General features: G+C 36.9%; 1 protein-coding gene across 1 annotated transcript in view; it reads right to left on the bottom strand.

Annotated features, from left to right (window-relative positions):
- Positions 1–4955: 4955 nt before the first annotated feature.
- The window catches only part of CCDC59 (coiled-coil domain containing 59), a 34232-nt gene continuing 13559 nt past the window's right edge, over positions 4956–25628 (bottom strand). The window contains exon 4 of the mRNA XM_045588304.1: positions 4956–5408. Coding sequence (XP_045444260.1) covers positions 5307–5408 — 102 coding nt within the window. The 3' untranslated portion in view covers positions 4956–5306. The remainder of the gene's footprint in view (positions 5409–25628) is intronic.

Raw genomic sequence — 25628 nt, forward strand, 5'->3', positions numbered from 1 at the left:
GGAGTTTTTTTCTACTGGGACCAGTAATGAAATTTCATCTCCGGATTTGTCTTGCATTTTATTTGAGGCTTTTATTCATCCCCAGTTGCTGAGATCCAGGCTGGGGTCAAGGCTGAGGTTGTGAGTGGGGCCTACGCCGAGTCCTCCATTTCTCTCTCACCTCGTACAGACTCGTGTGCAGAACCCACTTTGGTCATCATTTTTAAATGCATGAATGTGACCTTCATTACTAATTGCTGTTTGGCAGAAAGAATGAGAACTATATTTCACTAATTTTATATAATTAAGCTTTATAGAAAAGAAATTTACATAAAAATTAAATACTCTTAAAATTTGTATTTACGATGTACAAAGAAAATATCAATGAAAATAATTTACTGGTATCTTTGCTCTAGCCTATCAACTTCTTTTTTAACCCATTTTCTCCTAATCATGGTCTAGTTGCATACAATAAATCCCAGAAGAAATATAGTTATTTTTCACTTATATCCTACAAATTTCTCAGTTATGTACTAAACACCTCTCTATGCACCTCACCTTGCTACATATACTTATGTGTCATTTTACATCCTGTTTTTAAAAATGTTTTATTTCAGAAAATATAGTCATATGCAAATGTAGAGAGACTGTTACAGTAAACTTTTGACAATTATCAATCACCTAATCAAAACTAAATAAAAATGATTTTTCAAAGACTTGTTTCCTTTCTTCAAACTGCACTAAATTATAAGATTAGATGTCCAATTTGCAACCTAAGGTTTAAAATATATCACAACTCCATGAGAGAATTTTACTAGGTTTCTGGTAAATCAAGAAGTAGCCTTGGAAGGATGCTTTTCATGAACTAGCGCTGACAACAGAGAAGAAATGAGTTGCCCAGGAGGCTAGACTGGATTAGAAAATTTCTGATTGTTACATATTTTAATTGGATATAAAATCAAGTTAGAAGAGTTTGAAATTATCCTACATTAATTAAAAATAGCAGAGCCGCAAGAATACTCAATTAATGGTGAGTTGTTTCTCTTTTTTAATTGCTTCAATTATGTTTAAAAAGGTGATTTTGAAAAATAATAAATCTGGAGAAAATAATAAAAGTCCAAAACATATTTTGGTATCTGATAACTGGGGAAAGTAGTTATAGACTGCTGTGTTCATTGAGTTTCAGAGAAGAAAGTTGAAATTAGCAAATCCTTAACAAGCCACTCTGGCAGGAAGCTAATTTTTGAGTAAATAACATGATTATAGTGTGAGGGAGTTTAATTCATAGGGAGATATTGGATGACATCCAAATATATTATTTATTTCTAAGAATTAAAGAACTTTAAATAGCATAAAATTATACTTTAAACAACATTAAAAAAAAACTTAAAAATTGGTAGCAGCTAATGATCTCTGGTTGATTTTTAAGTATTAAACATCAGTATGGTTTTGGCAAAGTATTTCATAGTAATGTAATTTTTTTGTTTGTTTCAATGGCAAAATTTTCCATTGCTTATTTGAATGCACATATAACATGAAGCCCACACTCCAAATAGAGAAAGTTGATAGTAGTAATGGGAAAGAAAGAAAAAAGGACAAGGTATCAAAATATTTAGATGCTAGCTTCAACTTTTTCTCCATGTGCTTATGTTTTTGGGCCTCAAAATATTTTATGTAAAAAGTACTGAGCTAAATAAAGTAAAATAGATGACTAAGTTAACATTTAAAATAAGATTCTCTATATATGCAGTATGAAAAGATAATAATTAAATTTAAATGGTAGTTTAGTTTAAGCCTCTATTTACAAAAGGAAATGTACAGAAAAGCTCTATAATGATAAAAGTATTACCTGACTATTCTGAACTGATATTCAGATGAGGTATGAGGGTGGGAAGGTATATGAGATATATGTTGCTGTATGATAATGTTATACTATTATGATATCACCCAAACAGGCTTTATTCCAAAGAATAAAATATATATACTCAATATAACCTAAGCCATTCTCTCATATTTTGCTAATTATTAAATCTGTACTAACACCTCTTATTATACATTTTATTGTAAATACAATTAATATTCTCCATAGGGGAATTATTACTTCATTATGAATCCAAATATTGAAATGTTGAGAAACAATTGTGACTGGCCTAAATTATTTGATATATTTGAGGACAAGGCCTACCTCATTGAGTTGCTGAGTAAGAAACAAAACACTCTATTAGGTCTAGTAATAATTAATGTCGTTTTCTAATACCTTTTTTAAATCGAATTTATTTAAACAATACAACAAAATTTAATCAACAATATAGTTGCCATTGTTTTCTACTACTTGTGCCCAACGCTCAGGAAGCATTTTAATCCCTCTGTTGTAAAATTCTTATGATTTTGATGCAAAAAATTCGGTCAATGCATTTTTGAGGCATTCTTCATTATTAAATTTTTTTCCAAGAAGAAAGTTTTGCAAAGAACGAAACAAATGGTAATCGGAAGGGGCAATATCAGGAGAATATGCAGGTTGAGGGAGAACTTCCCATTCCAACTGGCGCAGTTTTTCAGCAGTGATTCTTGCAGTATGCGGTCGTGCGTTATCGTGGTGAAGAATTATGCCCTTCTGATTAATCAGTGCGGGTTCTTTTTCTCTTAAAGCTTGGGCTAACCTTTCCAATTGGGCACTATACACTGCACTTGTAATGGTTTGGTTAGATGGTAAAAGTTCATAATGAAGAATTCCTTTAAAATTCCACCAAACACACAACATCACTTTTTCGCATGCAAGTCAGGTTTTGGCATGGGCTGCGGAGCCTCATTTTTGTCCAACCATTGAGGCTGCCTTTTCAAATTAACATACAGCACCCATTTTTCATCTCCGGTAACAATTTGCTCTAAAAACGGCAAATGGTTTTGAAGAGAGAGGAGCGAACTGCAAATTGTGACTCTTTGATTACGGTTGTTGTCGGTCAACTCATGAGGAACCCATTTTCCAAACTTTTGGACTTTGCCAAGTGCATGCAATTGATTGGAAATTGTTTTTTGTGAACAATTTAAAGTTGTCGCAAGCTCTTGTTGGGTAATTTGAGGATTTTGCACCAAAAGAGCTTGAAGAGCTTCTTGATCAAAATTGGACACACGGCCTCGACCACTCTTGTCATCTAACGAAAAATTTCCCTCGCAAAATTTCTCAAACCAATGCTGGCATTTTCTGGCACTAACTGCATCTTGACCAAGAGCACTACAGATGCTTTTTGCAGCCTCACTTGCTTTTCTTCCTAATTGGAACTCGTAAAGCATGCAGTGCTGAATATGCTCTTCATCCGCCATCTTCTTAGCCCTAGTTTTGCAACAAAAACCAAACCAAACACAAACTTTTTCAAGCAAAACTTGTTAATTGCACTTCACTCGTTCTGTAGATACCACGTGTTTGAAGGTTATGTCAATACAAGTCAACGCCAAGCAAGATTTTAAACGAATGTTTAAAAACGACATTAATTATTACTAGACCCGATAGATCAATGGTTCTCAAAGTATGGTCTCTGGTTCAGCAATCTGGGGATTTATTATATATCAATATTCTTGGATCCTACTTCCATACCTAATAAATCAGAAACTTGGAGTAAAGCCATGTTATCTATGCCTAACCAAGTTTACCAGGTCATTCTCGGGCACACTAAAGTTTGATTACCACTGCTCTAGATATTTTATGCAAGAATAAATTAAATAAAGGCTAGGTTCTTACAGAAGCTTTGAGAAGGTACAGAAGCAAGCTCTGAACTGGGCCTCCAGAAATAAAGACCAGGACAGAAGTGAGCCATTAGGGAATTCCCACCTCAGAGTCCTCTACTGGCAAACAGATTTCAAGAGAAAATGCTGTAACCCCAGAGATTGTCAGGATGCTGAAAATAAGAAGCTACCATTACTGAGGCTACATCTGTGCCTCTCAACACCAGAAGCTGAAGGATGGAGCCTGAGAAGCACCTCTGACTTTGTTTCTCACAGAATAATATTCCAAGGGCACAGAAAGGTTGTGTCTGTCTCCCAAATCTCACAGCAGTGCACATTGCTAATAACTCCTTTTGTTTAACCAGAAACATAACTACGCAGGAATAACTTAGATCTAGTGTTGGCATCCAATGGGCAGCATAGTTAAATCACTACCTGGACATTATCCATAGTTGGGACTAGAATTATCATTTCCTTTAATCACTATGTTGAATCATAATATAAGAAGTACAGAGGAAACAAAATTTTAAAAGCAATTAAAATATTGAAAACAGGTCATTATTAATTTGTCACATGTTATTATCATTGTTTAAGAATTTATGCACTTGTATATTCATTAGTTAAACTCAGCAAGTAAAACAATGGCCAGCTATGCCTTAGGAAAACACACCTAAGCAATTTATATAAAAATTACTGATGAATGGATAGCAATAACTTACTAGTAAATATGTATACTATAGTGCTTTACTCCTTATACTCTATAATTGAGGCATAAGAGAGTATAATATGTTCACTTACTTTTTTAAAAAAATCTTTATTGTTGAAAGTGTTACAGATTCCCCTCCTTCTCCCCCACTAACCCCTTGTAGCCCACACCCATGAATATACAGAGTTTCAAAATTATAAAATGTTATAGTTCATAGCTGAATAATAAGTTAAAAAAATGCATGCATATCTTCTAACTCCTAAGCCAATGATTATTTCAACACACTTTAATGCCCTGTCTATGTGTTTTCTGATAATTTAAAAACAGCAACACAGAATGACAGAAGAAAATGGGTACTGAGCCAAGCATAGGAAAATAGTGCGAATGTAGGGCAAACAGGAATAAAGCAGTGGCCTGGAAAGGAGTTTTAAAAGACAGATCAAATTCACGTGAAAATATTGCAAATCGAATACAATTCCAGGTATATTTATGCATTAGTCAAGACAAGCTTGGCTATGGGCTGAGATAACAAACAACCGTAAGATCTCAGTAATTTAAAACAATAAAGGTTTATTTCTTGTTCCATTGAGGGATGCCGAGGCATATCTTCATTTAGGAACTCAAGTAGCCATTAAATGTAACATTGCTCATCATCAAAGCAGAAGAACATCAAACTCTGTAGAGAGTCTCTTACTGGTATTTAAATGACACACATCACAACTGTCATTGACCAGAATAAGTCACATGGTTTCTCCCTACTACAATGGAGCTAGGAAGTGCAATCCTATCACATGCTTCCAAGGTGGAAAGAAATAGTTGGTGAATAGCATTAATAATTACCACAATTTTTGTCAAAGCCAAATTTATAAAGAATGATTTATCAAGAACTTGCAATTGAAGGTCATAGACAGCCTGTTAGGGTAGATGAAGCAATGTTGACATAAGCTTGGTATTTGAGTAACCATTTTTCCATCATGGTCATAGAGAAGCAGAAGAAGCCAGTCTACAAAGAAAGAAAAAGTCACACAGATAGATACTCAAAACAAAACAGAGAAAAATGACAGATTATAACAGGCATCCTAATGGTTTTCTGAATCCTGACTCCAGTCATTTGGGAGCTCTAGTTGCCCTTGTGCTTCATGGGATAACTCAATATGGAATATAGCACTAAAATAGTCCCTCACATTACTGTGCCTTATTTTATATCCCCTACACAAAACATTCAATACATACAATTATTTTGAATTTGGAATTACTATTACAATATTAAAGAAAGGAATATGATGGAATTAGAAAATTTGGATATTTTTATCAATGTTAAAAAATTGAATTCTATTCATATGTGACTACTAATGAAAATAGTCAATTTTAAAGTGTTCTGTTATTACAGAAATGAACAAAAACACTGTAACAGGATTTTTTAGAAACTGAGAAAGTACCAAAATTATCAAGAACCTAAGTAATATTTAAAATATTGAAACAGAATTCACATCAACCAGAGAACAAATTATTAGAATATATAATGGCATTGAGAGAAATAGAAGACAGAAAGCATTTAAAAGTGTTCAAACCAAACAAACAAAAATGTTCAAATTCAGAAAGAAACAAAATTGTGTTTACCAGAGAAAATAGAATATAAAACAAAATATTTCTAAAGTCCTTAACATGATTCCTCCAGGAACATTTCACATCAATTATTCATGTTCTTGAGCACAGCTATAATGCTTCCCCACATTCTCAAGTTGCAAAGTAATCCTTATGGTAGACAATCCCTTTTTTGTGCTTAACTTTATGTGCAAGAAAATAATTTGGTTCATATTTTGAAAAATTAGACAATTGTGGATAGAGGCTATCAAACAGACCAAACTGTCAGTTTGGTTTAAACATTAAGAAAAAGATGAAGTAATTTGCCAAAACTTGCCAAAAATATGCCAACTTCTTCAGTGCATGCTTGAATAAACATGAAACAATATTTGGATATACTGATTAATGATAAGATTTTGTTATATATTTATAATATCCCTTTTAAAACTTTTTCTTTCAGTAGGCGAGCCAATAATGCTTTTTAATATCTAAAGAATACCAAAATCTATTTCTTAGAAAGTGTAACAAATAAGAATATGATATTACCGTATTTTTCGGACCAGAAGACGCACTTTTTTTCCCCCAGAAGTGGGGGGAAAATGTCCCTGTGTCTTATGGTCCAAATATAGCCTACACATATACTTTAAAAAAAAAAGTTTTTTTACTTGCCCGGTTCTATGTGGTCTCTGTGTGCTTGCCCGGCTCTAAAATGGTTCTAAATGCTGCTGTTTACTTTACAGGGTTGATTACATGTGTTTATGACTGTGATGTTGGGTTTTAATGCACATAAAATATTTTAGGACACTATTTGTTTCAGAATCTTTTTTTCTTCATTTCCCTTCTCTAAAAACTGGTGCGTCTTATGGTCCGGTGCGTCTTATGGTCCGAAAAATACGGTAATTACACAAAGGTTAAACATAATGATCTGAGGTAAAACATTTTACCTACCACAAATTTTTTTATTTAAAAATCATATCTTCCTGCATAAATCTCTAATTTTCAATAGCAAAACACTTTCCAATATGCAGTATTTTAAAATAATTTTCTTATCTATTTAAATAGGATATAAAATTATGATTTTCTTATCATTCATATCGCTAATCTCAAGTAAGTTCAAAATACTGACCAGCACAGACAGTGCCAGAGTGACTGGTTCTCTGCCATGTGGTGGCATTAATTTATTTTTTTAAATATCTGAGTGTCCACTGGGTGCCAGATGTTGTTTTAAGTGGGTTCAGTTTTTCCATGACAGGAAAGCTGTCTATTTTAGTAAATATTATTAGTTCATTAGAAAAATATTTTAAAACAAACAAAAATATATATGATACTAGCAGCCCTGCACACAAATTCGTATGCCAGTAGCTCTCTGCTTGCTGCCCTGCCCTCCTGTAGCTCTCCCCTACCTCCGTCCCCATCCCCCTGGCCCCCCTCCCCAATAGCTTGCTGCCCTGCCCCCTCCTTTAGCTCTCCACCACCTGCTTGTAGCTTGCTGCCCCACCCTCCTGCTGATCCGTGATCCGGTAGTTACACAGTTGGTCATTATGCTTCACAGTATAAAGACCTTGCATATTACATCTTTATTATATAGGACAAGTACGATGAAGAAATTTAACTCAGGTAAAAAGCACCAATATCCCTATTGGGACTCAAATTGGGTATTCCAGCAACCTCTTTTAACCTCTATTCATAACCTCAATAATAAAATATAGTTACCTATTAACACATTTAGTACGTATACACAGTAATAACTGTTTTTCACACAAAGCCACAGCTTAAAAATATATTTATTAACATTAGCCTGTTTTTATATATTAACATTAGCCTGTTTTTATAATGTTAATATGTTTATTAACATTAGCCTGTTTTTCCTCAAATGGAGCACAAGCAATGTTTTTATAACCATTTTACAAAATGGAGAAAATGAGCCTCGGGGACCTTAAATGGCTGGCCCAGGTCTAGTGACACAGCTGGGAATTGAACCTAGGTCCACTGAAGAAAATGTTATTGAAATTCTTTGATGAGTCAGACACGTGATAAATATTATAAAAACAAATACGGTTCACTGTTTTTAATCCTTGGACTGAAGCAACCATGCTTCTTCTAAAATTAATCTAGTCAAGCACCCTTAGAAAACACAGGCGCCTGGAAGTAAGAGGCACTGTCTCAGTCATGCTTCCTTCTGGTAAATTCCTGTCTCGATTCCAGAAGCTATCAGAGATTGCATGGCAAAAAAAAAATCAGTCTATCTAACTTAAAATGTAGCTTTCCCTATTATAATTTACAAACATTATCGGAGGTGAGTGGGGGGAAAAAAAAACCAAAACCAAAAAACAGAATGAGCTCAAAATAGAACATTCACAGTAAAGTTTCCCCAGGCGTGACTGACACACTGGGAGGCTGAGGCGTGGCTTCCAGGGCCCCAGTGGTCATCAACTGGGATTGGACAAGGGAAGTGGCTGTTTTTTTTTCAGTTTAAATGTCTTTTGGTACAAGTAGCTTCTCTGGATCATTGTGTTAAAGGCTTTTGGAGAAATGGACTCATTGAGAGGCAACCCAATAGATTTCCCTTGAGCTACACAGGTAGATTTTCAAAGGAACGAAAAGGATTGTTAAATTCCTAGAGGTATCTTCTTTTGAATTAGATTCAATTGGAAGAGTTCATGTTAGTGCTTAAAAGGCCTAATACTGGCTAATGTCCACAGCAGGACAGAACAATTAAGCAAATTTACAAAATTGCTTTCATTTATGCCTTCCATGATATGGTTTTGCAAATCAAGTTCTTCCTTGCTTCAATGAATTTGTTTATTAATAAATTCAAAAGTATCTTTTTAAAAAGTTATTTTGACTTTATTATACTTTACGTCTTAGGAAAATCTCTTAAATACCACTAATCAAAACACTTATAAACTGCATAAAATAGTATTTAACCGTGAGAATTAGAATATTAAAAGGGGAATCATTCACTAATTATTCATTTTAACTCTCTATCTTAACTTTCCTCCCCAAATTTTCTAATGGTGATGGCCCATTTACCTAGGGGAATAAGCTTCTACATAGTTTTTTCCAGCTAGGCCCTCGAGTATTGGAGGAGATCATTGAAAGGATGTAACCCCCATCGGCTCTCCAGCTGGACCCAGATTTCAAAGGCTCCTTGCTCCTCCTCTGTCTTTACTAGCAGAATATACATTCTGCACAGTTTCCACAGTAAAAACCACAGTCAAGAATACAGCCTGTAGAGAACTATGACCCTCTGGACGGTATTTGTGACGAAATCCAGTGAAGGCTTCTACGCAAGCTTTTAAGGTTCTGGCAGGTAGGTGTGGAGATCACCTCATCTTGTGCCCACCCAAGAAAAAGCTGCTATGTAAATTCCTTGCTTATTAAATGCCAGGAATCAATTCCAGCATGTCATAATTATAAGAGTTTCATCAAAAAATTGATGAGACTTAGGGGCTCAACAAGGGCTGAGCCCACATATGTTGAATTGGCTAAAAAGCATCTCCCCCAAACTTGAATAGGATAATCATTTGCTGCCAGACAGCTCAGGGCATCTTAATCTACATGTTATTGTCTCCTCTTGGCCAAACACCTGAACAGCTGTAGGTTATTTCCCAATCTGACAATGCTTCTGTAAACCATACCTTTTGAAGTGTATATCTCCACCTTGCCTTAGGACAAATTGTGTTAATTAAAAGCACTGGGGTCCTGGGACAAGGGAAGTTTTTTGCTCCTTTAGCTGAAGCTCCTTTGACCCCATTGCTTTTCAAAACTATCTTTCCTCTTTGGACTCCTTATTAAGTCTACCCACAGCCTTTCTCCAAATTGCTGAATCCTTCGTAATGCTGGGACAAGAATCCAGGCATTAATGGCGACCTGAACTGGGGCTTAAACCTGGCAACACTGGATAGAGCATTGCCCTGTGGACTGAAAGATCCCAGGTTAGATTCCAGACAAGGCCATGTGCCTTGGTTGCAGGCACATCTCCAGTAGGAGGTGTGCAGAAAGCAGCTGATCAATGATTCTCTCTCATCGATGTTTTTAACTCTCTATCCCTCACTCTTCCTCTCTGTAAAAAATCAAAAGCAGCCAAAACCAGTTTGGCTCAGTGGATAGAGCGTTGGCCTGCGGACTGAAAGGACCCGGGTTCTATTATGGTCAGGGGCATGTACCGCGGGCACATCCTCAGTAGGGGGTGTGCAAGAGGCAGCTGATCGATGTTTCTCTCTCATTGATGTTTCTAACTCTCTATCCCTCTCTCTTCCTCTCTGTAAAATCAGTAAAAAAATCAATAAAATATATATATTTTTTTAAATCAAAAGCAAAAACAAAAAAACAAAACAACAACAAAAAAACTGGCAATTAAACCTGCCACCTACCAACATGGAGTTGCCTGCCTCTTTCTCGTCTCTCCTGGCACTCTGTGTATGGGGGCCAGTTTCAGGTTTCACCTGAGAAATTCCTGAGGTCACAAACCCTAACCAACACCAGTCAATCAAGGTGGGAGTAAATGAGGACAAAACCCCAGAGTCTCAATGACACTTAATTTCACAACAATTCCCTCCTAGGCTCCCATCCAAACCTGCCACAGTCTAGTCCCTGGTGTGGAGGCTTGCTCAGAGGAAGTGGCCAGGTATGTGCAATGAAGCTGATATACCACACCCAAGGGACATTGCTTCTTCAGAAAGCCCAAGCGTGAGACCTCTGTACAAACATCTGCTCCTAAACTCAGGACTGATATTCTTCCAAATCAGACTCACTGGTGACAGTGCTTGGCACATGAGGAGCTCTCAATGAATACCTTTAATTTAATTAATAACTTGAGGATAAGAAAAAATGGCAGGATCCCCAAAAGGGAGCATAAGCGTGTCAAATTTTAAAAGCTGGTAAAACAGAGTCAAGAGAAGATGATGAAAACTTCCTGTTTAATTTGCATCTGATAAATCAAAATGATCAATATGCTAAAACTGACAGAATCATAAGACTACAAGGGAGTTTAAGGGTACATTAGTTCCACTCTGTTGTTCTCAGAAAGGTGGACTTCTAAACTTTCCAATGAAATGATTATCTTATCTTTTCTAGAAAATCTCTAGGGACAAATGACTTCACATTCTCTTGGGCATATTGACCCAACAATTTTATGAGAGTAAACTTAATGGTGTAGCTATTTATATGAGAGATGAGTAATCACTGTGTCATTTTGAAACTTAATTTTTTCTTACTTTCCAATAAGTCATTTATAAAGATTGTTTCTATTTAATTGTTATTAATTTTTCTCATAATATAATTATTGTAAATATAAAAATTAAAATATATTTTCTTTGTAGACATTTTTAAAAACTCTGGAAATTATGAAAAGAAAAAACACCTGTATTCCTATCAACCAGCATCCCAGCATGAACATTTTAAAATATTTTGGTATATTTCTCTTCCCTTTGAACACTTTGAATTCACAAATTTAAGTAAAATTAAGTTATTTCTCTGTGTGTTGAATTATCCTTTCTTAATTGGACATTATATCATAAAAATTTCTCAAGACTTTAAACAATAACCAAACTAAAATTCTTAATAGCAATATTACAATGTAACTTAATATAGTGAATTGAATGGTAATCCCTCTCCCCAAAGATGTGTTCAAAAACTGTGAATGAGACCCTATTTAAGGAAGAGGTTCTTTGCAAACTAAAAGAAGGATTTTGAGATGAAATTATCCTGGATCAATATGGGCCCTAGCTCCAATAAAAAGTGTATTTATGCGAGAATAGATGGAAAGAAGACACAGAGAGGTAATGTGAAGATTGAGGGACAGCAATGCACCAAGGATTGCCAGGAGTCACCACAAGTTAGGAAGTACGGAATGGATTCCACCTCCGAGTCTCAGAAGGAACCAGTTTTACCAGCACCTTGATTTCAGACTTCTGTCCACCAGAACTATGAGAAAATAAATTTATAATGTTTTAAACTATCCACTTGGGGGTAATTTGTTTTCACAAACCTGGGTAATTAATAATATGCATGTAAAAAGACTCTGACTTATTTAACCCAGACAAACGAATTTTCCTTTTGAAAATTTTTTCATAAATAATGCTAGAATAAGCATCCTTGACATTCACTCCTTCATTCAACAAAAACTACACACCTACGATATGCCATATTTTCTTCCATATAACTGGAGGAACAAGATGTCAGGAAACAAGACAAAGACTTCAGTCCTCATTGAGCTTTCAATGAACAATATACATAATAAACACATAAGTAATGGAGTAAGTTGGAAGGTGTCATGTGCTATAGAATAAAAAAAGGTGGGGAGGGGCAGAATAAGGGATTTTAGATTTAAATAGTGAGATTTGAAATTTAAATAGGTCAGTTAGGAAAGGCCTTATTGAGTAGTTCACACTTGATTAAAGATGGATGTAATAAGGGAGTGACCTATGTATTTAACCCAAAAAAGGCCTTGCAGGCAAAAGGGAAAAGTTAATGAAAAGTGCCAATTTCTTAATATGTCTTTAGGATACATTTCTAGAAATAGAATTGCCAAGTCAAAATGGATAGACATTTTTATTTTTTTAAATATATTTTTTTGATTTTTTACAGAGAGGAAGAGAGAGGGATAGAGAGTTAGAAACATCAATGAGATCAACTGCGTCCTGCAAACCCCCTATTGGGGCTGTGCCCTCAACCAAGGTACATGCCCTTGACTGGAATCGAACCTGGGACCTTTCAGTTCACAGGCTGATGCTCTATCCATTGAGCCAAACCGGTTTCGGCTGGATGGACATTTTTACACCTACTGATAATATCTACCTGAAAGGTTGCATCTTATTAGTCACTACTAGAAATATATATCAATAATGAATTCCCTAAATTTTTATACTGTATATTATTTTTAATTGCCAAGTTGAAAGGCAAACACAAAACAAACAAAAAAATACCTTCATTGTTCAAATTTTCATTTTCTAGTTACAAATGTATTTTTTTCATGTATCTAGTAATCGTTTGTATTTTTTTCTTTTAAGAAATGTCTATACTTTGAAATGTATGCTTTTAAAAAATATATTAAACTAGAGGCCAGGTGCATGAAATTGGTGCACAGGGGTGGGGTTCCCTCAGCTCGACCTGCACCCTCTCCAGTCCAGGAGCCCTCAGGGGATGTCCTACTGACAGCTTAAGCCTGCTCCTCGTGGTTCTCTGCTCTCTGCGGGGTCTATCGGTACGACGACGCCATGGTGATGCGCAAGCAGGCCCTGGTGTCTGCTGTTTGCAGGGCTCTCTTGCCTCCTCATTGCTGGCGGGATTGAAAGGGCTGGGGGACTTCAGCAGCAGGCAAGTAGCAGGGTGGACCTGCCTGGAGGCAGTCCAGCTGAGCCACCCGCCTGCCATTCCCTGGGACTGGGGAACTCCAGCAGGGCTGAGGGGACTGGAAACAACCATCTTGTGGGTATGAGCCTGCCATCATTGTGATGGAATGGCAGTCAATTTGGCAGTCAATTTGCACATTCTTAGATAGGATTGCGAATGTTTATTCTGTAACCTTTAATATTTAATACAGATGTTTTTCCCTTTTGGAGCTTGCCTTTTATATTTGACTAGAGGGCTGGTGCACAAAATTTGTGCACGGGTTTGGGGGGTGTCCCTCAGCCCAGCCTGCACCCTCTCCAATCTGGGACCTCTCAAGGGAGATGTCCAATGTGAGATAGGATCGGACTGCTGGCTCCCAACTGCTTGCTGGTTTACCTGCCTGCCTGATTGCCTCTAACTGCTTCTGCCTGCCAGCCTGATCACTCCCTAACCACTCCCCTGCCAGCCTGATTAACACCTAACTGCTTCCCTGCTGCCTGATTGCCCCTAACTGCCCTCCCATGTGGGCCTGGTCACCCCTAACTGCACTCCCCTGCAGGCCTGGTCACCCTTAACTGCACTACCCTGGATGAACAGTACCCCCCAACTGCCCCCTTCTATAGGCCTGTGTTCCCCTCAACTGTCCTCCCCTGCAGGCCTGGTCCCACCCACTTGCCCTCCCCTGTTGGCCTGGTCACTCCCAACTTCCCTCCCTTTCTGGTCTGGTCCCCTCCTACCGTCCTCTCCTCCTGGCCTGGTCACCCCAACTGCCCTCCCCTGCTGGTCTGGTCACCCCAACTGCCCTCCCCTGCAGGTCTGATCGCCCACAACTACCCACCCCAGCCAGCCATCTTATGGCAGCCATCTTGTGTCCACATGGGGGTGGCCATCTTTGACCACATGGGGTGGCCATCTAGTGTGGTAGAGTGATGGTCAATTTGCATATTATCTCTTTATTAGACAGGATTGTGTTTATTTTAACATGAATATTTTTAAGTTCATGTAGTAAAATATCTATCTTTTTCTATAAAATTCACTTTCAGGCAGTGCTCAATTATTTCTTATCTCCAGGAAAAGAAGAATAACCAAGAATATATTTTTGTTGATTTATAAATCTATTTTTGATTGAGTATATTTTATAAGAATACTTATAACTTTTCATGAAAGATGACTAGAAACTCAAAAATAGTAAAATTTATATTTCTTATAAAATTCAAAGCTTAAAAATTTATCTTGGGCAAATTATTTAAAAAATGAAAGCATGAAAAATTCAGCAATGATGGCTAAAATATATCACACCTTATATTTATTCCAAAATTTAATTCTAGCTGTGCTACAAAGTGCTTATAATAGAGAAATACTAGTTTTAAAATAAAACTTAGAACTTTTCTTATAGATTGTACTTTATAATATTTTATTTAGAATGTATAGTATATATAGTAAATGTATAGTAAAATACATATAAAAATGTGTGTATATGTGTGTTTGTGTGTATGCTTGTGTGTCTGTGTGTATGTATCCAGTAGATAATATATACTGACAACAAACAGAACAAAATGTGGAACAAAAATGAAATGGATATATCAAACTCAGAGTAACTGAATTACCTTGATAGAGCATTAAATTTAACACAAGCTTCCTGGCTTAAAAAAATATTTGATACAACAAAATCAGGTCTACCCTCTGCTATCACATAACAAGTGGCCCACAGGGCTTTTGTAACCTTTGTTTGATTGAATTACTGCTTCTGAGAGGTCCAGTGAAGCATTTTCTACCTCATAGCAGTCTCCATCATTCTGATATTTGTAAAATCAAACAGCAGCAGGCTGCAGAGAAAAACTTTCACTGGAATAACACAGCTTTTCTAAAGTGACCAAATACATTAATCCATTTATAAGTTCCTACTAAATTGTTAGGCACCTTTTAGCTTTTTATAATTTCTTACACTTAAAAAAATAGGTACTGCAAAAAAAAAACATTTAAAAGTCTTAGTCATTCAAAATTTCCATCTGTTTATATGTGCCTACTAGCATTAGAAAACTGTATTCGTGCAATCAAAAAGATGTGACAAAATAAAAGACATTTATTAAGTATTCTAGTTATTTTTTTCTGATTTTTTCCAGAATTTGATTTTCAGAAATAAGTCAGAATCACATTTACTATACTCTCCACATTATTTCAATTTTGCTATCTGCATTCTATACATAAATTTATGCCAAAAATTTCCTTATTAAGAAAAAAATTTAGGTTCTTTAAATTATGCGACTTTTGGAGGACCTAAAAATATTTAAGCATTTTTTATTTTGTACCTATTGATCAACAAATATATTTAAAGTAATAAATTTTTTGAATTCTTAAACTTATTCCATAAATCAGTAAAAGAACATATTTTAAAATGATTTTTAATTCCTCACTGGTAAAACAGTGCCTTGTACTCCCTCTGCTGGCTTTAAAGTGTAGTTTAACTTTTAAAAGATTCATATAACTGTATTTGTATTATAATTTAATATAGAAAACAGAAACACTCAGAAATGCTTTAAATCTTACATAATTGCTTCACCCTAATAATAATTTAATAAAATAAGCATGTTTATCTTCATTTAGAATTAAAAATTATACTTCTATGTTATAGGAAGTGAATATTGAAAGAATATTTATTTAAAAGAGTCTACTTTCACCACTGAATTATCTTGTCACCTACTCAAAAATATTGATCATTTTTTTTAGCTTATTTCTGGTCTACACTTCCCATTCATCTTTGTGTCTATTCTTATGCTGTTTGCAGCACCAGTAAATGGGAACCTAACTTTATGGTCTGACTATTGGTGATCTTTCCCCAGTCTAATATTTTTGGTTGTTCTAATAAATTGACTATTTTCATTTTATCATCAACTTATAATTTCTTCTTTCTTTTTATTATTTTTTAAAATATATTTTTATTGATTTTAGAGAGGAAGAGAGAGAGAAAGAGAAAGAGAGAGAGAGAGAAACATTAATAAGAGAGAATATCATTGATTGGCTGCCTCCTGGATGCCCTCTACTGAGAATTGAGCCTGAAACCTGGGCATGTGCCCTTTACCAGAATGAAACCTGCAAGCCCTCAAGTCCACAGGCCAATGTTCTATCCACCGAGCCAAACTGGCTAGGGCTCTTTTCTGTTTTCTTGAAAGCCTTACTACTATACACTACATGAAAAAAAAAAAAAAAAAAAAAGAGCCAGTCTCAGATTCATTGAAAGGACTATACCAGGTAATCTTTATAGAAATACTAGAGGCCTGGTGCATGGATTCGTGCACTAGTGGGGTCCCTATATACAATGTCCATGTCAGCAGTCTTCCTATAACCTCCGACAATTAAATACATTTTTATTTATTTTTTAAATATATTTTTTAATTGATTTTTTACAGAGAGGAAGAGAGAGGGATAGAGATTTAGAAACATCCCCTACTGGGGATGTACCCGCAACCAAGGTACATGCCCTTGACCAGAATCAGTTCACGGGCCAACGCTCTATCCACTGAGTCAAAGCAGTTTCAGCATTTTTAGTTCTTCAATTTGGGTTTCTATTTTTTGTGTGTGTGTCTTTTTTTGAAGGCATGGGGTAGTTATAATTCCAAAATCTAGATCAATATATCTCTCCAACATCCCCCAGGGGGGTCCCGGATTGCCTGAGGGCTGTTCTCAGGTGACACACCCCAGAACTGGACTTCCTCCTCTCTGGTTCCCGTTACATCACGTTACATCACCAAAGAACCTCAGCTGCCAAATCACCGCAGCTTGGCAGCTCCTGTGTTGAGCGTCTGCCCCCTGGTGTTCAGTGCGCGCCATAGATACCAGTCAGGGGATCAGCCAGTTGCTTAGGCTCATTTATATAAATAATCATGTTTACAGGTTTTGGAGTTTAAGCAGACATTGTGAAGACAATTTTAGACAGTTCAGAGGACTGAATTATGACATCCAAGAATGATTTTATCCAGAGCAGAAGATTTAAAGAAAACAGATCCAAAATAAAAGAAATTACTTGCATAGAATCAAAAAAAAAAACTAATGAGGCATATTTAATTATGGTCATTTCTTTTGGTGTACTATTAGCATTATTTCTAGAAATCTGCTTTCTGATGGATTTATGAGGAAGTTTTTTCCTTTATTAAACATCTACCTCTAACCTAGCAATGATAAGGGGGTTATAAGGAGAACAACTTATGAGGCAGTGTAGTCATTGAAATGATTTTATACAATAAAGGTTTGTTCTTCTTTTTCTAGTCTTATATTAGGTAATTGGTGGTGGACATGGGAAGAACATTAACATTCTCAGTTTCATCCATGCTTCTTAAATGTGCTTTTCTCATTATGTAAAACCCCATCCCTTTCCATCCATACTTTCCTATCAATGTAAGAGACAAACAGAGCTTGATAAATTAGTTGTGTTAGAACTCTGGAACCTTCACAACTGGTCCTTAGACATGGATATCACCCATATCTTCCTCTGGCCACGGGAATGAGGGACTTCTTTAAGACTTCTCTTTAATCTTCCTAATCATCCATGCCAGGTTATTTTTAGTTTTCTATTGCTCATTTTATACATGTATACTCTCTAGGGCCATTAGATGGAGCCAGATCACACCACAAATCTTGTCATCTGTATTTTTGTCATAGCAACAATTTTATAATCTGTGTTTTCATCATTTTTTATAACCACTTAATATCTCAGTGCCATAACCTGTCCATGAAATTTGTCTCAGGCCACTGTCAGTGATCATTTAGTCATCAGAATGACACATCATAGATTACCCATCATCCTTTCTCCCCAGGACACCTTAAATATGTGAGCAATTCATTTCCTAAATTTGAAGTTCTGCTTCCTGGACCTCTTTTTTGGTACCAATTATTGCACCAATCAAGGTCCTAGCAAGAAACAGATGAAGCAAACTGGAGAAGGGATTCATAAAGAAACTATTTACACAGGTGCAGGTAAGGTGTAGGAAAACCACAAGGGGTCAGGTAGAATCCTGGATACTATAACATTTCCAAATTTTTACTTCCTCTCTCCTAGAACTTTATTTCACTGTGTCAAACAAAATACAAAATTGGGAGTCATTCAATATTTTTTTTTCTATTACATACTACTTCAATTATTTAAATGCTAATCCTTCTAAATATCCACCTAAAATATCTACTCTTTCTACAACATTGCCCCACCCACTGTGTTATCCTAATTCAATTCTTATTGAATCATAAGAATTTTAGTGTAATGCAGATTTCATGTACAAGAGTAGTAAGAGAGGACACTGAAATAAGGAATTAGTAGGTCATGGAGGACTATGTCATAATGTAAAGTTCATTCTCCTTTAACTGATAGCAAAAAAAAAAAAAAAAATTGAAAAAGCAGAGCCCTTTATATTTCCATATTATTTGTGTTATTACACTTGAATGCTCAATTTGTATATTTATTTATTTTTTAATATATTTTATTGATTTTTTTACAGAGAGGAAGGGAGAGAGATAGAGAGCTAGAAACGTCGATAAGAGAGAAACATTGACCAGCTGCCTCTTGCACACCCCCTACTGGGGATGTGCCCGCAACCAATGTACATGCCCTTGACCGGATTTGAACCTGGGACCTTTCAGTCCACAGACCGATGCTCTACCACTGAGCCAAACCGGTTTCGGCTGAATGCTCAATTTGAAAAAAAAAAAAAAATACATCAGCACAAAAGATGTGAATTTTAATATGTAGCACATCCAATTACAGCACTATAAAGAATTTGGAGAAAAGCAGCTATAAATATCCAGCTGCAGAGTTTAAGCTTTCTCATGCTGTGACTTTAGAAAAAGGCAAAGTATACGTTTTCGTTTCATCTTGTATTTTATAAAAGATCAAGTTATATTATGGCCTGAGAATTACAAACTTTAACACAATTCAGGGGATACATAAATGTAGTTCTTTATTTTCATCAGTATCACTAAGGAAATGTTACATGGCAAAAAATAGATAAGGCCAACATATCTAAAGCTCTCCCTATCTCGCTGAAACCGTTTAGCTCATTGGTAGAGCGTCGGTCTGAGGACTGAAGGGTCCCGGGTTCGATTCCAGTCAGGGGCATATACATTGGTTGCAGGCACATCCCCAGTAGGGGGTGTGCAGGAGGTGGCTGGTCGATGTTTCTCTCTCATCGATGTTTCCAGCTCTCTATCTCTCTCCTTTCCTCTCTGTAAAAAATCAATAAAATATATATTTTTTTAAAATAATAAAATAAAATAAAAAATAAAGCTCTCCCTATCTCAACTATGGTACTATTTACTATTAAGTATAGAATGAAACATATCTAAGATTGCCCCTACCTATTGTGTATTGCATATGTATTTTATATTAAATACTAGAGGCCCAGTGCGTGAAATTTGTGCACAGGTAGGGTCCTCAGGCCTGGCCAGTGATCAGGGCCGATGGGGCCTTTTGGCTGCCAGCTGGGGTTTTCTTTCATTCTGTGCTGCCCCCTGGTGGTCAGCACATGTCATAGTGAGCGACTGAATTTCCCAGTCTCCCGGTCAAACTCCTGAGGGGACACTTTGCATTTTAGCTATATATATATATATATATATGGATTAATTACTGTATTATTTTCCATATAAACAACTGTAAGTCTACTTTTGCCCCACACCGTATTTGTCTGGAGGCTTATATTGTGTTTGCGTTTCCTGTCTTCATTGCTGAGACAGACATAAAAGCCAACCCAAGAGGTTAAATGAGCACTTAGCTGACAGGCAGCATGCTCAGTCCCTAGTATTTGGGCTCTGGAATCTACTCAGCTTGTTTAGGTGAAACATTAAAAAAATTTGTCTTCCTCCAGTATCTGAATTTACAAAACAGAGTAGACAACTACCACCTTAATTTGTAGAAATAAACAGGGTATAAAAAGAAAGTGGGGGGAATTTAACCAAAAATTCTACCTCCAAGGTCATGATGACATTACTTCTTGACCAACAACCTTAACTTAATCCGCTTTCATATACTAAAAACTGTGGGGGAGGGTAAAAGTTTAGGGGTTTGGAAAAGGACCAAGGAGGCCTTTAAAATCAAAGCAATTTTAGGATAAAAGGAAACAATTACTACTAAGATTCAACTTCTGAGTTTCCAAAGGTTTGCCATAGGGCCAAATTATTATACAATGGTAAGTTCTCTGGGTAAGATGCACATTTACCAAGCTGAACATTTGTAGCCACTGCCATTTGAAGTATTGAACCTCCATTCATTTGAAACTTGCCAAATGCTATATGACTTCTTGTATTTTTCTTGTACTGTTTTTAACTCTTGAAATGCTGAACTTTTTAACACTGTATGTCTTATTCCCTCCAACTAAGAGTGTAAGCTCTTGGAGAAAAATGCCTGTATAATTGCCCCTCACCCCCATTCCTTACCAAGGGGGGTCAACCTTGAACTGAACCTTGAACTCTTTCATTTTTTTTGGAACGCTCTTGGGGTATGCATTCTGAAAATGGACACAACGTGTTTTTAGTAAAAATCTAATGGCCAAGAGCCCAGCCAGTGTAAACACATTCTTTCTACGTCTTCACTTTAATGACAAAAGACTTTAGATTTAGAGGAGAAGAAGAGTGGAATTGTTTTACAGTGTGTTAAAGTACTGGAAACAGAGAGGTCCTTGGATTTTATGCGGCATCATGGTGCAAAGCCCAGGCCTCCTGTTATCCTCAAAGCTGAACAACAGGCTCCAGGTAATACAGCCCCCTCCCCGCACCCCCACCGCATGGGCACTGGAGGCGGACAGTTGTTTTGCTTCAGGATCAGCACCCCCAGGCAATAGACCAAATGCAAACTCGGGGCTTTGCAGAGGACAGGCCCACAATGAGAGGAGTGGAGGTCCAGGCAGAGGAGCAACCTCAGGGAGCAGTCAGACGCCGCTTTTCCAGCGTCCCGCTTTTGAAGATAAACCGAAGTCACAGAAGCGCTTTTGTGCACGGACAGAACTGTGAGCCGGAGAGGCGGACGGGCACATGTGGACTGGGACCTTCAGAGCAGGAGAGCGAGGGCACAAACCCCCAGGCTGACGGAGTCCGCCTGAGGCCGGGTGCTGCGTGCTGGTGAGCGTGTGGGCGTGAGATCTGCTCCGGAGCCGGTGGCCGTGCAGCCTGGCCTGGCTTCCAGGCCGAAGAGAAGCCGGTGGCTTTGTCTCCGGAATGTGGATGAGGGAGAGGAGCCCGGGCCTAGAGAAGACAATGTTCCCTGGCGGGAACTTGTCATCTACACCAAGGCCTGGACAGCATGGAACTCACGCTCCAGCTTCGGGCTGAGCCGGAAGCCGCCTTGGGGACAGCGCCCTGGGATGCGGTGTGGGCCCCGCAGCCAGCACCTCCCCCGCAGCCAGCACCGCGTTCCACTTAAAACTAGCACCCACGTGCGCCAGTCAACACCTGCAGGCGGCGAATAAACAACCTCGGCGGCACCCCTGCTGGCCTGCTTTGTCAGGAAGGACCTCGCAGCCCTTTGGCTTTGTCCAGAGCTGCCTCTCTCAGAACCCCTGACCCGCGGTGCCCAAGGCCAAGGTCGGGCTGGCCAGGCCAGAGCTCTTAGGTGTGGAGCTGGGACTTGCCCTCCCCTGCATTCCCTGCTGGGCTGGCCCTCGCTCACCTGCCGCTGCAGGTGAGGAGGTTTCCCTGCAGAGCAACTTTGCTGCCACTTGGCAGAAAGAACCTGTGGTCCTTCCGGGCAAAGGCGGCAGCCATCAGAGCACTCACCGCTGTCACACCATGTGCAAAGTCCAGGCCGCCCTCCGCCAGGCCTGCCTTCCCCGCCCCCATCTGGCTGCTGCTTGCCCAGGACCGGCCCTGAGTAAGTGGCAGCCTCCATCCTGTCCTCAATGCTGCAAGTTCCCACCCACCTGTGCTGTTACTGTGATGGAATCCTGACCAATTTGCATATTGCCCTTTTATTAGTATAGATAATTAATATAATATAATATAATATAATATAATATAGTTTAGATTAACTATAAAATATGAGGGTAAAGCATACCCATTGGTCTCCTATCTGTATTGTAGTAACATGTGTTAATATAAAGTGTTGATTGTTGTGTTACTTGCAAATTAAATGTAGCCCAAATTCATGGATTCTGTTTGTCATTTTAAGATATCATTTTATAATAATTTACTTTTAAGAATAAAATGTGATAAAAAATCACCTTTTATGAGACCTGGATGAGAAAAAATAATATCTAAATAAATTATGCACATGATTCCTCATTTCTCAATTTATGTACCCAATTTTTCTCCATTGAATAGCATCTCTCAAGCTCATTTACTTTAATTCAAAAATGGAAGACATATTTTTTGAAGGAGAATCTGTACTATAGGATAAAACAAATGACTTTCGGATATTCAATATATCTCACCATGTTAGACATCTTTTAATTGCTAGAAAAAAAAATTGAGCCTTAATGAAGCATTATAGAATAGAGCATTCAAGAAACAAAATGAGGCTAGGTAGAAACATCACTTTTCCTCTTTCCTAAACTCCATAAGGCATTGTTCAGGCCAGACAGCTTTTGGTTCAAAGAGGACACATCTATTAGGAAGAAAGATCAAATATCATGTATTCCAATAAAAGGATTAATTAAAAGACAGGACAATAGCTGTACTTTTCTGCTATTCTAAAACTAATCAACACATCCTTAACAGTTCCTACTGTGGATAGGAGGAAAAAAAATCAGACAAGATATATGCATAGTCCAGGTCAGCAGACTTCCTATAACCTCTGTCCATCAAATACATTTTTAGTTCTTCAATTTGGGTTTCTATCTTTTGTGTGTGTGTTTTCCTGAAGGCACAGGACAGTTAAAATTCCAAAATGACATTTCAAGACCTAATGTTAATTGCTTTAAAAATTATTTTCTAAAAACATATTTCTTTTCTGGAAGATCTAGAAAAAATGGAACCATTCTAGAGTACTGAAAGTTTCTCGAAATATACTATAGTATCACAGGATATTATTGAAAAGCAATGTGGTAATTATTATGCTTCATGTTTTTTGGAGCCTAAAGCCAATTTCATGAAATTATATTTTTTCTAACTTTCATTTGCATGAACTACCATTTCAAATTAACTAGAAAAGTAAACTATCTTTCCTTTTAAAATTAGTGGGAATTATTATATTCTTATGATAATATAATAGAAACTTCCATCTTTCAATAAACCTATTTATGATTTGGTTAGAAAAATAATCATATTTTTTTCACTCTCTGAACTACATAATATACAATACTATTTTTACTATATTTTCTTTCTATGAAAACTGATTGTGTGATATTTGAGAGGTCTTTCTAAGCCAAAAAGAAATATGTTGCAACATCTACCTGATATACATTTATGGTGATAGCTAATGGGATAACGCTTCCCAAATATTTACTTTAACATAAAGCGTGATGTGAATTTCTGTATAGATATTTTACATAAAACAGAAATTCGTAAAGAAAATTTAATTGAAAAATGCTTAAAGATTTGTATACACAAATTGTATTATGTTGTTTTTGCTTTTAGGATAGTTATAATCTAAAAGTCAGTAATTTTCTGTTCCTTAAAACATTATAGCTCAACATTATAGTAAAATATTATTTAACTATAAATTATTAAAACATTGGCTTATCAGATTAATGATGCTTGCAATGTAGTAAGTGGAGTATAAAGCACTATACTGAGAAGATAAATACCAGTGCATTTGATAGTTCATAATTCTACATAACTTTTCTTTCTTAAATTTATGATAGTGCTCTGTCCCCAGATCTCTCTTTTCCTTCAATGGTGTTTGGATGAAATAAAACCAAACTCTAACCACCCTCCCACCCCTTTTCCAGTCATCACCTTCAGAACCACCTTAACCATCCACCCTTAGCCTCCGAGTCCAGCCAACATCTTTTCTTTTCTTTTTTTTTTTTTTTTTTTTTTTTTTTTTTTTTTTTACCTAAACTCCTTATTGTTGAACATCCATGAGCCCCAAAATTAGTCAGAACTATTCCACCGAGGTGGAGGCTGCCATCGATCGCCTGGCCAACCTGAATCTGCCGGCCTCTACTTACCTCCCTCCGGGCTTCTTTGCCGGCGTTGAGGACTGGCCACTGCTTCCTGGGCGAAGAGGTGAGAGGGCGCTGAGCGGCTCTTACAGACACAAAACCAGCGCCGTGGCCGCATTGTCTTCCAGGATGTCTGCAGCCTTCCTTCCCAAGGTGAGGGGATAAAACTCAGGAGGCCATGGAAGCCACCATGCCTTGGAGAGGAAACTGAACCAGGACCCACCTGCGCAGACCCTCAGGCTCCGTGACTTCCGGGAGAGACACTTCCTGGACGAGGAGGTGAAACTCATCAAGAAGATGGGCAACACCTGACTCACTTCCACAGCTACAGGCTGGACCAGTACCTCTTCAAAAGGATCACCTCAGGCAGGACTAGGAGCCTCTGTGGCCCGAGGCCTTTGAGGGCAACTCTGCATTCCCCTGATTTCTGGCTTTTGTCTGAGCTCCTCCCCAAACCACTAGCCATCCTTTCAACCAACCTGGAGCCCTCTCTCATGCATAGACCAAATGAAAGTAATAAAACTTTTTGCAGTAAAAAAAAATATATATGTATATATACATACATACATATATATGAATGTATATACGTATACATATATATGTGTATATATACATATGTATACATATTTTTTCATCGGACTAATATTTAGGGAAAATGTAATACATACATATATATATACAGTTTTAAATCTACTGTAACTCTGTCTATTCTTTAGCAGAATTAATACTATATAAAAATGTATTGGCCACCACGTAGCTGAGAGAACTATTCTGTGTATTCTTTTGATACTAGAAAAAAAAAAGTTTAACAATTCTTTAGTTAGCATTTCTTTGGAAACATATTATATGTTAGTTTAATAACTTTCAAATATCTTTTTTGCTCATTTTCATAATTACAAAACGATTTACTGGCTTACAAAAAGTATCATCAAATAAGTAAAGAATATCCTTTCTATTTGGGAAACAAGGTGTTTGAGTTAACTGGGGTACTAACTTTAACAATTTTTATACAAAAAATTTTTGAAAAGTTTAATTTGGGTGAATACTATTCTATGTATGAAATGTATAAATCCAGTCTTGGAAATCAATTAATTTACCAAATATAAATAAGGGATTATATTACAAAGAATGATAATTTTCTCAAGTGTGAATGGCAACAGTAATAGTATTTACCAAAGGATTGTTAGGAAATTAAATGAAATAATGTATATAATGTATGTAAAGTT

The sequence above is a fragment of the Pipistrellus kuhlii genome, unplaced genomic scaffold (genome assembly GCF_014108245.1).
Source record: "Pipistrellus kuhlii isolate mPipKuh1 unplaced genomic scaffold, mPipKuh1.p scaffold_m20_p_3, whole genome shotgun sequence".
Taxonomy (NCBI): domain Eukaryota; kingdom Metazoa; phylum Chordata; class Mammalia; order Chiroptera; family Vespertilionidae; genus Pipistrellus; species Pipistrellus kuhlii.